Source organism: Denticeps clupeoides, unplaced genomic scaffold (genome assembly GCF_900700375.1).
Source record: "Denticeps clupeoides unplaced genomic scaffold, fDenClu1.1, whole genome shotgun sequence".
NCBI classification, from domain to species: Eukaryota; Metazoa; Chordata; class Actinopteri; order Clupeiformes; family Denticipitidae; genus Denticeps; species Denticeps clupeoides.
This window is the reverse complement of record NW_021630036.1, coordinates 455,264-470,901: the sequence shown is the minus strand read 5'-3', so window position 1 is coordinate 470,901 and position 15,638 is coordinate 455,264. Positions and strand designations below refer to the sequence as shown.

At 47.2% G+C, this 15,638-nt stretch overlaps 1 protein-coding gene across 1 annotated transcript; it reads right to left on the bottom strand.

Annotated features, from left to right (window-relative positions):
• Positions 1–754: 754 nt before the first annotated feature.
• rxrgb (retinoid X receptor, gamma b) lies at positions 755–12,699 on the bottom strand. Its single transcript, XM_028967832.1, has 11 exons — positions 12,667–12,699; positions 11,217–11,382; positions 5,007–5,242; positions 4,243–4,384; positions 3,986–4,165; positions 2,557–2,717; positions 2,346–2,475; positions 2,128–2,260; positions 1,958–2,049; positions 1,325–1,430; positions 755–1,244 (listed from the first exon to the last, which is right to left on the bottom strand). The coding sequence occupies exons 1-11, from the start codon at positions 12,682–12,684 to the stop codon at positions 1,097–1,099; spliced, it is 1,512 nt and encodes a 503-aa protein (XP_028823665.1). The 5' UTR covers positions 12,685–12,699; the 3' UTR covers positions 755–1,096.
• Positions 12,700–15,638: the final 2,939 nt, after the last annotated feature.

Genomic DNA, 15,638 nt, shown 5'->3' with positions numbered 1-15,638 from the left:
TCCTTCCCTCCTTCTCCTCCTTCTCCTCCTCCCATCCCGGCCCGGACCTTCCGCCACTCACAGTTAACACAGTTATTCATTTATTTACTTCCGACCCTTTTAATCCTTTTTTAAGTGACAGAAACTATAGCAGTTTACTGATCAAACATTTTTTAAACTTTATGTTATAAATATTTTTTGTTTAAATAATATAAATTTTAAATGCTGTAATTATTATATATATATATATATATATATATATATATATATATATATATATATATATATATATATATATTTGTGCTGAAACCCACAGATTTGCACTTTGTGACGTCATGCCTTGTGCGTATAATCTGGTGAAGAGATTTTTTAATTTATGGGTGCTAGTAGCCTAGTGGGTAGTGGGTAGCCTTTTTTAAATATGGCTGCTAGTAGCCTAGTGTGTAACACACTCGCCTATGAACCAGAAGACCCAGGTTCAAACCCCACTTACTACCATCGTGTCCCTGAGCAAGACACTTAACCCTGAGTGTCTCCAGGGGGGGACTGTCCCTGTAACTCCTGACTGTAAATCGCTCTGAATAAGGGCGTCTGGTAAATGCTGTAAATGTAAATGTGAATAAATTACTCCAGGGTGGGAATGTGCGGTCGATACCTGCAGCGGCCGTCAGGGGGCGCCGCAGCCGTCGTCATGAGAACAGTAGCTGAACTGACCGTCATAACCAGACCTTCAGGACTTATTGGACTCAGTACAAATACAAGCAACCAAAGCAGATTCATTTAAATATTTTATTCTGACAGTTCTAAATGACATTTTAGAAATGCATGAATCGTTGTTTTATACACTTATTCTTTGAATAAAATAATTATTCATTATTGCATTGTATTGCTGTTATTAACGATACTTGAAATAATGTATTTACAAAGAGAGACGTTTGAAAAAGTTCATTCTCCCACCTAATAAAATCCTTCCGTTCCTGTAAATGCCCACATTCTACCAATTCCCAATACAAAAAAATTCACATTAGTATTGATAACAGCTCTTTGCCGGGTACAAAACGCGCGCGTAGCGTGCCGATAGCGTCTCTGAATATACAGAATGTGCGAGGTGGCAGGGTCATGTGATCTGGTGGGGCGTTTCCAGCATCTCCATGAGGAAGGTGTCGATGGGCGTGTCGCCGATGAGTTTGAAGAAGAACAGGTGTTCCAGACACTTCAGTCCGATGGAGCGCAGTGCAGGTAGCCGCAGGAGCAGCTTCGCAAACCTGCAGACAAACACAGCATGCGTGTCAGCGTGGCCGCTTCAGCGTGTGTGTGTGTTTGTGTGTGTGTGTTTGCTGTGTACCTGCCAGGCTGGTCTGGGTACTTGTGCTTTGTGTAGGACTCCAATGAAGCATAGACCTTTTCTCTCAAAGCCTCTACTTCTGGAGGGTTGGATAGGCCTTTGGCATCTATCACACACACACACACACACACACACACACAGCATTACTAGATATTTTATATATACACACACACACACACACACACACACACAGCATTACTAGATATTTTATATATATACACACACACACACACACAGCATTACTAGATATTTTATATACACACACACACACAGCATTACTAGATATTTTATATATATACACACACACACAGCATTACTAGATATTTTATATATATATATATATATACACACACACACACACACACACACACACAGCATTACTAGATATTTTATATATATACACACACACAGCATTACTAGATATTTTATATATATACACACACACACAGCATTACTAGATATTTTATATATATATATATATACACACACACACACACACACACACACACACACACAGCATTACTAGATATTTTATATATATACACACACACAGCATTACTAGATATTTTATATATATACACACACACAGCATTACTAGACATTTTATATATATATATACACACACACACTCACCTGGGTTGAAGAGAACGATGGCTCTTAGGCAGCCAAGCTCAGTCTTGTCCATCTGCATGTCCTTCATTTTTGACACCAGCTCTGTTAGCACCCTGCCAGTCACGGTTTTTAGTTTTTCACGCATTGAACGTTTCACTTCAAAAGGCATGTATCACTGTGGGTGTGTCCACCTGTCAAATATGGATCCCACTCCGGCACTGTGAGCGCTGCTCCTGTGCACATGTAGACCTGTGGCCAGGAGGATTCCATCCTTCACTGTTACCGAGCGATGGGAGAAGGAGGCGATGAGCAACTCGTTCCAGCCTGCAAGGCGGGCAAGCCAACAGAAGCACAACTACTATTAACCGTTTCTTACGGCGGAGAGTACTGGCGAGCGTGTAAAACCGACCTGCCCGTAGTAGGATGACCTGGTCGTCGAGAGGCAGCTCTGAGAAGTGTGGGACGCGTTTGGCCCACTCCACCAGAGTAAAGAGCTGCTTATCTGCGGCCTGGCAGATATTCGTCACCGGGTCGTTTGTCTGCTCACACATAACACGGATTCTTTATTAAGCACAATTACGCCGTTTCTATAAAATCTCCTCATAAATACGAACGCTCACCGAGTTTCCAGGACTTCCGTCCACGTAGGCGTCTGTCTTGGGCTCAACGGCAAGTTCGGCGTCCAGGATCTTCTCAACGGGCATTTCCTCGTTAGAGCTGCTGGTGGACTCAGCCTCATTATCACTCTTCTCCTTCCCACGCTGCCGTTCTTCCTGGACCGCTGCGCACACACACACACACACACACACACACATATACACACACACACACACACCTCTGTTAATGTTTCAGCTAACATCATGATTTCACACGGTGACACCAACTCCTCCATTTTCCTGCGGTCCACCAACTGCATGTATGGCCTGATTGGCTGACCATCGAGGGAGGGGCTACGGTGCTTCTCATACACAACATCCTGAAGCCCGTGCATTAAAAGAAGCTTTAATTAGCTTGTGTGAACCCTCACTGGTCGATTACAGTTATCAATGCATCACAATGCATTGCCCACCGGGGCAGCGGTGGCCTAGCGGTTAAGGAAGCGGCCCCGTAATCAGAAGGTTGCCGGTTCGAATCCCGATCCGCCAAGGTGCCACTGAGCAACGCACCGTCCCCACACACTGCTCCCCGGGCGCCTGTCATGGTGCCCACTGCTCACTCAGGGTGATGGTTAAATACAGAGGACAAATTTCACTGTGTGCACCGTGTGCTGTGCTGCTGTGTATCACATGTGACAATCACTTCACTTCATCTGTCATGCCTACATCCCGAAAAAGAACATATAACAGAAAACAAAAATGGCAAAAGAAGAAACAACAAAACCAAGGAGGCATGTGACATTTGCCAGGAGCTGAAGAAAAAAAATGGACATATACCGGGTTCTAATCACCCACGCCAAACCAGCACCAGCTGGGGCTGAGAAGAAGCCTCGCGTGGGCGGGCATTTTCACCATTTTCACCGCGTTTCCTCCATTCCCGATTTATTGGAGTTTTTTGAAGGGACAGACCAAACACTCGCTCGCTTCGATTCTATTGGTCGTGCAAAAATACGTCACTGGCACACAGCAGTCAAAGTTCAACAATTTTCAACTCTGAGCGCGGTGCGCAGACTCGGGATTCGAACCGGGAACCTTCTGATAAAACAATTTGCGTTCTAGTGAACCACAACTGACTACTCGATGGAAACGTGAAAGCACGTTTCTAAGTCGTTCTGGATAAGGGGATTTCTGCATCACTCAGGTAACCTCGACCTCTGACCTCTGATCACCCAAGGGAGTCCAAGTGGATTTTTTTTTCTTCATTTATCTTTATTTCATTAATCTTCAAGTTGAATTTGAATAAATTCCCTCAACACGTGTGAGGTCACGTGTGGCCCTGACCTTTGACCTAAATATTTTCCGAGTTAACTAGTCCAAGTGAACTTGAGATACTGCTTTCCCAACAAAGACATAGATGAACATAAAAACTTGTACTGTGATAAAATAAAAATACCTTCTCTCTTCATGCCCATTGCCAGACATTTCTGGTAGCGGCAGTACTGACAGCGGTTCCGCTGGCGCTTGTCAATCAGACACTCCTTGCTGTCCCTGCAGGTGTAGGTCAGGTCCTTCCGGATGGTTCTCTTAAAGAAGCCCTTACAGCCCTCGCAGCTGTACACTCCATAATGCTTCCCTGATGGACACAACGGCCCACATTTAAACACACACACACACACACACACACAGATCACCAGCGTGAGAGCACGTTACCTGACGAGCGGTCTCCGCAGATGGCGCAGATGTGTTTGGACATGGAAGCTGGGCTGTTGCACTGGTAGTTCATGTTCCCCAGGCTCAGGCCCGGTGGGGGCTTGACGTCTTCTGAGCTGCTGACACCATTCAGAGAGTTCATCTGGTGCAGAGAGATTAGCGAACAGCATTAACATTTTTCTCCAAACTAACACGCGCGCCGTCCCTTCTGTAGGTGGCGGCTGTCCTGCAGTGCCCCGCCTCGCCAGCAGATGGGGCTGCGTCCTCACCTGCGTTCACCGGAGCAAACACGCCGGGCAGCGGCCGCATGCGATGTGTGTGTGACGCGCACAGCACAACGTAGTCATGACCTTTACAACACTTGTGCAAGAGAGGGCGTGGCTCACTCTCATTGGAGACGCACACTCAGGCGAGGTCATTACAAGTCAAGCAGGGGTTTATAGTCACTCCAACATCCACACAGTGCGCAGCAAAACAACACAAAGTTCTTCTGGGCCCATGGCGGAAGAACCGCAACGGCATGGCGAGGGCAATTAGCCGGAATAATATTCACAATATACACGCAGCAGCTCCTATTTATCAGTATTATAGAATAATGCATGTTTTCCTGGTCATTTTCTATTCTTGATTTTGCACTGAGGGGTGGTGGGCAGGACCACAAGTGATCGTGCAACGACAATGAAGTCTTTTAACTTAAAAAAAATAATAATGGTGGAAAAACTTAATGAAAATATATATAATAAACTGTATGTGTGTGTGTGTACCTGTGGGCTGTGCAGGGAACTGAAGCCCATGCCCGGCGTGGAGGGCAGGGAGACGGAGGGGGATCCCAGCGATGACGTAATGACGGAATACGGCGATGCCAGGCCGTTCATAGGCGAGCCCAGGGTGTTCATGGGAGATGTGAGGGGCCGCGAGGAACTGATGACAGATGGGTGGCCCGCACCTCCACCCATGGGTGGCGCTGCTGATGCTGGTGAACTCATATGCCCTGAGGAGTCTGAATGCACAGAGAAAAACAAATGTAGGTCACCAAAGGTCACAGAATTGCGGAAACACACCCCTTACGAGGACGTGCAGCAGTCTTAAATTGCACGCATAAAGGACGAGTGATTCCCAACCCAGTCCCCTGGGCCCGGCAGCCATTCAAGGTCCAGGTAGGTAAAAAGCCATCAGAATGGGCTGGTGGCTTCTGAGGACCGGTCGTAAGACCCTGGGTCTCCAGGCCCAGACTGGGAGAACCAGTATGAGACAGACCGCTGATGTGCCTGTCTGTAAATGCACCATCACAGAAGCACGTATGACAACATGCACGGGGATACAAACACACACACACACACACCCTCAGTAAACCCTAAAGGTGTTTTTTGGTGTGTATATAGCACACACCCACACACACACACAGAAGTGGCGTCTGTGTGTGGAGGTTAATCCTCAGCCGCTGCTGGGTGCTGTTATGGATCTGATTACCTCCTGTGTTATTTAATTGATGCCTTGAAAATAAAATCCTCAAGAGCTTCAATCTCTCGAATACACAAACGAACACATTCCGCGATTCTGCTTATTAAAACGTTAGCCTCTCTCTCTCTCTCTCTCCCTCTCTCTCTCTCTCTCCCTCCCTCGCCGCTCGCTCTCTCTCCCTCTCTCTCTGGATTCCAGTAAATGTCACATTCCAAAGTCCCTGGCTGGCCTGACCATGGGACAGTGTTTGGAAAGCTCCAGGAAAAACAGCTAAGCAAATACATGTGCGTGGCTGTCTGTGGTTTTAGTGCTTTTTACCTTCCCTCTTCATTCGGGGCTGAGGCTGCAATGAGCTGCTGTTTTTTTATATGAGAAACCCAGAAAAAGTGGGAAAAAAGGCAATAAACTTCACAACGTACGACAAGAACACTGCAGAGCCTGGAAGCATGAAAAATAATTATATTCAGTTTAAATGGCTTAACATCAGCCACGAGCAGTAATCACAAGCATTTCATATATATATAATATATATATGTGTGTGTGTGTGTGTGTGTGTGTGTGTCCTCCAGCCCTGAGCATCCAGCCACCAGTCACTCACCACCCAAGACTGGTCAAAATAAAGCAGACCATCCGTCAGCACACACACACACACACACACACACACACATCCATCTGGACCAAAGCACAGCATACCAGGGTCGAAAGACAGGGAGAGGAGATAATGTGAGTGTGTGTGTGTGTGTGTGTGTGTGTTTGATGGAGTGATATAGAGAAGTATAGACTGGTATAGAAGTATATAACTCTGCAAGGCAGACGGGCCAGAACGGGGCTAAAAACACGTAAATCCCCACATGATTCCTAAATCAATCGGTACAGGATACAGTGACCAATAACAACACACACACACACACACACACAGGGCAGATACACTCTGAAGACCACCCCACACACACACACACACACACACACACAGGTCGATGTCTGACGTGGCAGTTAAGCCTCTTATCCCAACGCTCCGCTTTGTCTACTGAGCCACCAGCTGTCAAAGACTGAGCATGAGGCGGGGGGGGACAGACAGACAGACAGAGAGACAGCGGGGTCTGTACCAGTCAACCTGAAGTAATTACAGCACACACACACACACACACACACACACACACCTGCATCCCAGTTCAACCCAATAACACAAGAACATCAATCAAGTTGACATGTTTTCAGCACCGGATTCTGTTGCAGAATTCTACAAATATTACGTCCGTACGTAAGTTGCACATTACGGGCGTGGCCGTTGTAGTCCAGGAGAGCAGGGACTTCTTCATCTTCACGCACACAGCAGGGGGACAGAAGGTGCAGTAAAGTTTGCAGGAGTAAAGATGTACATGGCTGTTCTGAGGTCAGTCTCTGCGAGCTTTCTGCATTTTGGTAAGGTGGTATGAACCAGAAGGAGACAAAATGCGAGGGTTAGCAGAGGGGGACGGACGAGAGGAGACATCCAGATGGCTGGTGGTCGTCTCTAAAGATCACATTCATCGCAAGTCAAGTCTAAATGCAGCTGATGCTGCGAGTGTGTGATTTCATCCACCAACACACCCACCAACCACGACGTGTCTGCAACATTTCACAGATCTGCAGGATGCATCACACACACACATGAAAAAGCGTCCAACTTCCTGTCCACTGCGCCTGATGTCCTTATACACGTCTTTAAACATAATACAGTATATAACATACGAAATGTATTATTATTACTGCTCTTATTAGAAATGGGTCCCCAGTTCACACCCTACAGCCGAACCTCAGCTGTCCCCCAACAACTCCGGTTCCGATCCAGACCCGGTCTCCAGGTAAACTAGACCGGCATGAGAAGTACTCACAGCGACCATCTCTGAGCTCCTCCCTGGTGTGGCCATCCGTGGATGAGGGCGACGCTGCCGGGTGCCACATATCGAGACGGACGAGATGGAGCGCGAGGCCACATACACTCAAGTGGAGGCGCGAGGGAGGCGGAGTTTACATCGTTTTACCAGATTACCCAGATTATCCGGGGCTCAGTCGCCGAGGAAAGCCTTCCCATCACCTGCTGCACCGCTTCTCACGAGTCCCCGAGGAGGCGGTAAAGATATCTGCTCTGAAAACACCTGCTGACGTGAGCGTGAAGGTGTGTGTGTGTGTGAAGGGGTGTGTGTGTGTACACTCTCTCTGATTTCAGCAGCCTGACACTAAGAGTGTGACACTGGAGCGAATCTACGACCTCTCACCTGCCCCCCAGCACAGAGACGTCTTTCAGCAGACTGGTCAACAGAAGGAGACGGGTTCCAACCTGCGAGTCCCCTTCCTTACCAGCACGGCACCACTAATTTACTCAACATTATGCACTATACTTTATATATACATATACACACACACATTATATATATATATATACCCACACACATTATATACACACACACACACATTATATATATATACACACACACACACGCACATTATACACACACACACACATTATATACACACACACATTATATATATATACCCACACACATTATATACACACACACACACACACACACACACACACATTATATATATATATATACACACACACACACACGCACATTATACACACACACATTATATACACACACACACACATTATATATATATACACACACACACGCACATTATATACACACACACATTATATATATACACACACACATTATATACACACACACACACACATTATATATATACACACACACACACACACGCACATTATACACACACACACACACACACATTATATACACACACACACACATTATATATATACACACACACACGCACATTATATACACACACACACACATTATATACACACACACACATTATATATATACACACACACACACATTATATACACACACACATTATATATATACACACACACACATTATATACACACACACACATTATATACACACACACACACATTATATACACACACACACATTATATACACACACACATTATATATATACACACACACACATTATATACACACACACATTATACACACACACACACACATTATATATACACACACACACATTTTATATATATATATATATACACACACACACACGCACATTATATATACACACACACACATTATATAGATATACACACACACTATACACACACACAATATACACACACATTATACTTACTTAACATTATGCACTATACTTTATATATACATTTATACACACACACTCATTATATACACACACACACACACACACACACACACACACTGTCACTTTAAATTATGCACATTTATTTATTTATTGCTGCTTCACCGTTTTGTCCTCTATGTCTTCTGTGTCTCATGTCCTATGTTCTGTCTGCGTGGGAGGGGTTTTCAAGTTTTCCCTGTACTTTGTACAAAGGACGATAAACTTCAACCTTCTTCCTTCTAATTGTCTCTCTGGCGCAGAATAAAGTTTGGCGATGATGAGAACATGGCCCCGCCCCATTGTCAGAGCGTAAGGCCCTCCAGAGACGAGCTCAGACACCCCGAGCCACGAAGGTAAAGGATTATCGGTACATGTGGGAAATTGTCCCAGGGGTCTCTGTGAAGGACGGACAACGGCAGCGTGTGACATTAACTCACTAGGACCCTGTTTTTATGTCCCCTCGATGGCTGTTTCGGGATGCGATAAGCTTTCTTTAACAATGGGGCGCCACTGTGGAAGTGGGATTCGGAGGAACAGGAAGAGGAATACCCCAGGGGTATCTGGACAAGAACAAACACGAGAAGACACGCATAACTCTCATTTCAGCTCAGAGAGGACAAATTTCAACACAAACAAGGGGACGAATTTGTGGAACATCACACGGAGGGGCTCGTGGGTGACAGGCCAGACATTATAAAAGAAAGATATTTTAAATGTGTTAAACATTAAGATTTAACACGGTAACACGCCTCTAGAGGGCCACAGTGGTATTACAGGGGGTGACAAGGGGCCTGGTGATATAAACCAGAGGAGCACAAAGTCCCCAGTTCGAACCCCACTTACTACCATCGTGTCCCTGAGCAAGACACTTAACCCTGAGTGTCTCTGGGGGGACTGTCCCTGTCTCTGGATAAGGACGTCTGGTAAATGCTCGAAATGTAAATGACACAGCAAGTTGCTGCCACCTTCATTTTTATGTTCATGTAACTGGTCATTTTATGTGTTGCTTCACATACAATAGGGACATCGGTGTCCTAGCGGTTAAGGAAGTGATCCCGTAATCAGAAGGTTGCTGGTTCGAATCCTCATCCGCCAAGGTGCCACTGAGGTCCCCTTGATGAAGGTCCTGTCCCCACACGCAGCTCCCCAGGCGCCTGTCATGGTGCCCACTGTCACCAAGGGTGATGGTTAAATACAGAGGACACGTTTCACCGTGACACCGCGTGCTGTGCTGCAGTGTCTCACAATCACGGCACTTCATATTCATTATATTAAAAATCCAAATCCTCGGGTGAACATGGGGTCTATATAAACTCCGCCTTTTCCTGAGTGTGACTGTGTGTGTCGGTGTGTAAGTGTGCCGTGGCCACAATTAAATCAAGATTCTGACCTTCACAGCTAATGAGCAATTATAATCAATTAGCTCAGAGGGTCCCCCCCCACCCCCCCTCTCTGTCCCCCCCCCCCCCCCCCTCTCTCTCTCTCTCTCCCTCTATCCATCAGGGATGAATTCCCACAGGACACACAGGAAAAAGACGAGAAGCACTGAGGTTTCCTGGGCTTTCATCAGCCGGTTCACTCTCACAATTCAGAGCGCCGACTCTCCATACCTGGGGTACCCCAAAACCCTGGTCACACCGAGAACAGGGGTTCAGTCCTGCTTCCCAGGGTCCGGGGCACGTGCTGGAGAACCCCATAACCCTGGTCACACCAAGAACAGTGGTTACAGGGGTTCAGTCCTGCTGCTGAGGGACCGGGGCACATGCTGGAGTACCCCATTACCCCATAACCCTGGTCACACCGAGACCCTGCTGCCGAGGGACCGTGGCACGTGCTGGAGTACCCCATTACCCTGGTCACACCGAGAACAACGGTTACAGGGGTTCAGTCCTGCTGCTGAGGGACCGGGGCACGTGCTGGAGTACCCCATAACCCTGGTCACACCGAGAACAGGGGTTCAGTCCTGCTGCCGAGGGGACTCTCAAAAGACAACATGGAGTAAAACTTGATCTTTAAAACAGGGTTCAGGTAACAACTCTGTAATTACTACTCATTTACACACCAACAGAGTAAACCACCTACAGACCAGACACAACTTTTAAACACGGTTTAAATCCTCATTACTTCATTAACTGGGTTCAGGGTAGTTCCTACAAGTACAAAATAAACCAGCCGCGACCCCTGACCCCGGCGGCGGGTCACCTGACTCGCGACGTCGGGGACAAAGTCGCCCAGCCGCGACCACGGAGACGAGACCAGGGCGACACTTACTCGGCTGCAGGTACGGATCGCGGCTGTCCGAAACGTGGCCGTCGCAGCGCAGCGGCATCGCGCCGACGTCCAGTCGCGGGTCCGACTGCGGCGCGGACTGAGGGGGGCGGGGCCAGCGGCGCCACTGTCGCCACTCCCAGCGACAGCCCTCCGCCGTGTCGCCTTCCTGCAAATACAGCCGGTTTATACAAAGAAAACGGGTCCGATAAATAATCAAAGTGGTCAGAAGTTCCGCTGACCAGCGGACAAATCCACTTTTTAACCTTCTGGTGTCTGTTTCTGCAGCAGCGCCCCGTGTGGACATTATATAGCCAATATTTACATATTCATATTCATGCACATGCGCACTAAGACCTGACTTATGGTTATTATTTCTCTTTGGTGTGTTTCGTGCTCGGAGACCCCCCAGATCCCCCTGATCTTGCTCCACACTGCGGGGTCATGTAGGGGTGACAGGCGAGGCCAGTCTTGAACTCGACGCGCCCAGGCCGCGGCCCTGCTGCCCGTCCACCCCCATCACTCGGCGGGACCCACAAAGGCGCACAGGAGGACGGTAACAGAGATGAATGGGCCTGTTTTCTCTTCCTCTCGCCCATTCCACACTAATCGAGGCTCCGCGCCCCCCAATCCATTAGATAACATAAATTCATTAAAGTCAAGCAGCGGGATTAAAACGCTCATTTATCAAGTTGTCATTCTGTCCATTTCTCAGATAACAGATAATGCAAATTTTATACGCGTTCAGATCCTCCCACTGCGCCATATATATATTTGACATGGACACCAATTCCACGTCTCTTTTCCACCATGGAATAATACTTAGTGTGTGTGTGTGTGTGTGTGTGTGTACACACACTCAGTCATCCCCCAAATTCCTTGTAGTCCCTCCTCCTTTAAAACACACAATCACTAAACCCTGTGCAGTAATCCCTTTGTATTCACAATGCGGTCCAGACAAACAGCAGCTCCACAGCCGTCCCCTCCCCCCCCGACAACACACACTCATACGCACAATCATATTCATACGCGCTGCATCTCACGAGGAGCGTGCAACTCTACCTGTTCACAGGGATTCTGCCGCTCCTTCTTCACGCCCGCCGCTCAACTTTCTTTCTTTCCTTCTTTCATGCAAGGCTGCTTTCTCCATCTGTTCAAAATCTCCATACTCCATCTCCGTCACGATATAAAAAGGGGGCTCCTTCCCCCGCCACAAACACACACACACACTCACACAGGGCTGAGATGATAAGTGATCGTGTTCTATTGAGCTTCTGGGACGAGACAACAGCGCCGAGCATCATCAATCTCAAAGGTCATCCATCACATACACACTCTCTCTCGACCCCCCATGCACACACATACAAATACACAAAAGCTGAGCCTCTCTCTCTCTCTCTCTCTCTCTCTCGGAGGAATGATGGTGCGACTGGGAGCAGCTCACTGTCCATACCTGCCTCGCTCGGCTCATGTCCGTCCCGTGGTCCTCCTCCACCTGTCCCTGCTGCCACGGCGTCTGGAGGAACGAGGAAGGGGCCAGGTCGTCATTTTAAAACATCTACAACTTGCATACTGCGGGGGGGTTCTTTCCCAGAGTACAGAGTGACTAGCTGCAGGGACAGTCCCCCCCCCGAGCAGCTCGAGGACACAATGGTAGGAAGTGGGGCTTGAATACACGGTATACTGTGTATAATGTTGTACTGACAATAAACCAGCCTTCAATCTGGAATCTTCTGCCTGAAGTTCTTTTTGTGGAATTTTCCAACCGTCCAGTGGGCAGAGCTGTAAGGGGTTTTGGACTGTGACCGTCGCAGGTTCGAGCCCCACCATTTCACCACTGTAGCACCGAACTGATGAAGGAGGATTATTCCTACAACTTGTTAGCTGCTCTAGAGAAGCTAATAAAAGGCCACGTTTCAGTTGTACTACGTGTGCCGCTGTACTAGTTTTCCCCGGGTTGAAATGTCCCTGGCAGGAAGCATTAAAAAAAGACATTTCCTCCTGCAGCGTCGCCTCACTATGAACTCTTATCCTGCTGAGGCTTCACTTCCTCAGACAGCAACGCCCGAGGGAACGTGCTTCATAAATATGAACCTGAAATATTGCACATTTCAGCACAACCGTCAGTATATTATACCCCCCATACATATTCCCATATCCACTGGGTATCTTGGGTACGGTCAAATCTGATTGTTTCAACCAAAAAAATTTGCATTCTGAAATAATTGATTGCTTCTGATAATTCTGTGTTACTTGTATGTAATTATATATGTATTGTGAAGTTACAGTACGTATATGTATATATATTCTCAAACATTCTACTGTGGCGCCAAGACATTTTTTCATATTTCGCTTTTATGAAGGGAAACTGGGGGGACAAGCAGACATACGTCAAATAACACAGGAACTGCAGAGAGGCAACAGCGTTTCGGCATAAATCTTCATTTTGAATGAACATGTGTGTTCGGGAGAGAGTGTGTACTGTGACCTATAGAAAACCATGATGGAATTATCCATGCACTATTTCTATAGTGACCTCTACAAGCCACTGAAAATGTCCCAATAAAGTGACATTTACTCGTGCCGTGACTTGCTTTTTTGCCATTGTGAGCAAATCCTCTTATGGTGCTTTATTCATTACAAATCCCCGCATGTGCTCCCATTCCGCCGCATTTGACAAAACAAGGCGCGCACACACAACCACAAATTTCAGAGCTTCGCAACTCTCATCTATACGCCGTTTTTCTCCCGGATGATCAAGCACGTCCACCCAGCGCCGCGACTCTGTAAGAACACATTCTGGGATTTCTGGGGTACATCCCAAGGACAAGACGGGCTATATAGGACGGGCCAGAGCAACGGATCCAGGGGAGATTGTGGGGACCACCTCAGGTTAAGCCAGCCCTGTCCCGAGAGGACCAGGAAGGCTTAGGACAAGAGGACACCTGTTGCACTGAGCTGACGGGATGGCCGGCGCACAACACCCCCCGACAGAACAGTGCCAGGCCCTAAGAATACCCCTGCAAAGAGCATCCTACTTCTGTTTCAGACGCTGGACACCGACTGGCAAGGTCTGCCCGACGCCGCACTCATGCCGCCCACGCTGCCAGCCGATGTGACCCAGTGCGCATGGGGGTGTGTGAGTGCGCCATCTCAAATGTCCCTTACGCAGCCACTTCTCCTGCCAGATCTGGGTCTCGGTGAAATGCAGGCCGGGCTCTGTGTTAATCACACTCTTATTAGCCATATTTATTATAAATGATGGGGACAGGCGCATTAAACGTGACATTCCGGGTCAACATCTTAAGGCTGTTTTCTACATGTTGAGGCTTCGCCTTTCAGATCATATCAGATGGTGTCATTGTCCCAGAAACAACCCAAGGGACGGACCGTGTAAATCAACAATAGGCCTCAAGGTCATTTTAGGCAAAAGGTAGGAACAAATAAATAAAAATTTAAAAAATACTAACCTGGGTGACTCTGGTTGTTGATTGACTCATTACTAGGGAGTCATTTGGAACATTTGCATAAAAGGCCTACTTTCTCACAGCAAGCCACACTGCCATCTGCTGTCTGTACATTTCAAACAGAAGTCTGCTTACAAATCGGACGCAACTAATGGAATTAAATCAAACTGCGTCATCTCTTCTGCACTGTACAAAGGGAAATGTGAAGGGGTGTACTCATTTTTGTGGGATGCTGAATATATACGTTATATTGGGGATCATTCATTAGTTTACAAAGATGGAAGAGACCAACACCCAGATCCTTAGATACCAATATGAAACTAAGTGATAAAGTAAAGTGAATGTCATTGTGATACACAGCAGCACAGCACACGGTGTCCTCTGTATTTAACCATCACCCTGAGTGAGCAGTGGGCACCATGACAGGCGCCCGGGGAGCAGTGTGTGGGGACGGTGACTTTGCTCAGTGGCACCTTGGCGGATCGGGATTCGAACTGGCAACCTTCTGATTACGGGGCCGCTTCCTTAACCACTAGGCCACCACTGCCCCCCAACTAGCCCACCACTGCCCCCACCACTATTGTCACTTTTTGCTTGTTTGTGACTTTTACAGTATTTTTTATTGCCTTCCTGAACAATTTCAGAGACACTGTTGATGAAAAAAAACTGACTAAGACTTTTGCACAGTACTGTGCACAGGCAACATTCGAACCTGGTGGCAGTAGCCTAGCGGGTAACACACTCGCCTATGAATCAGAAGACCCAGGTTCAAACCCCACTTACAACCATCGTGTCCCTGAGCAAGACACTTAACCCTGAGTGTCTCCAAGGGGGGGAATGTCCCTGTAACTACTGAATGTAAGTCGCTCTGGATAAGGACGTCATTGCATAGATAAACAGAAAACGTGGCCAAATTGTGGAAAAAAAAGTAAATGCAGTCAGAACAATAACTAACATG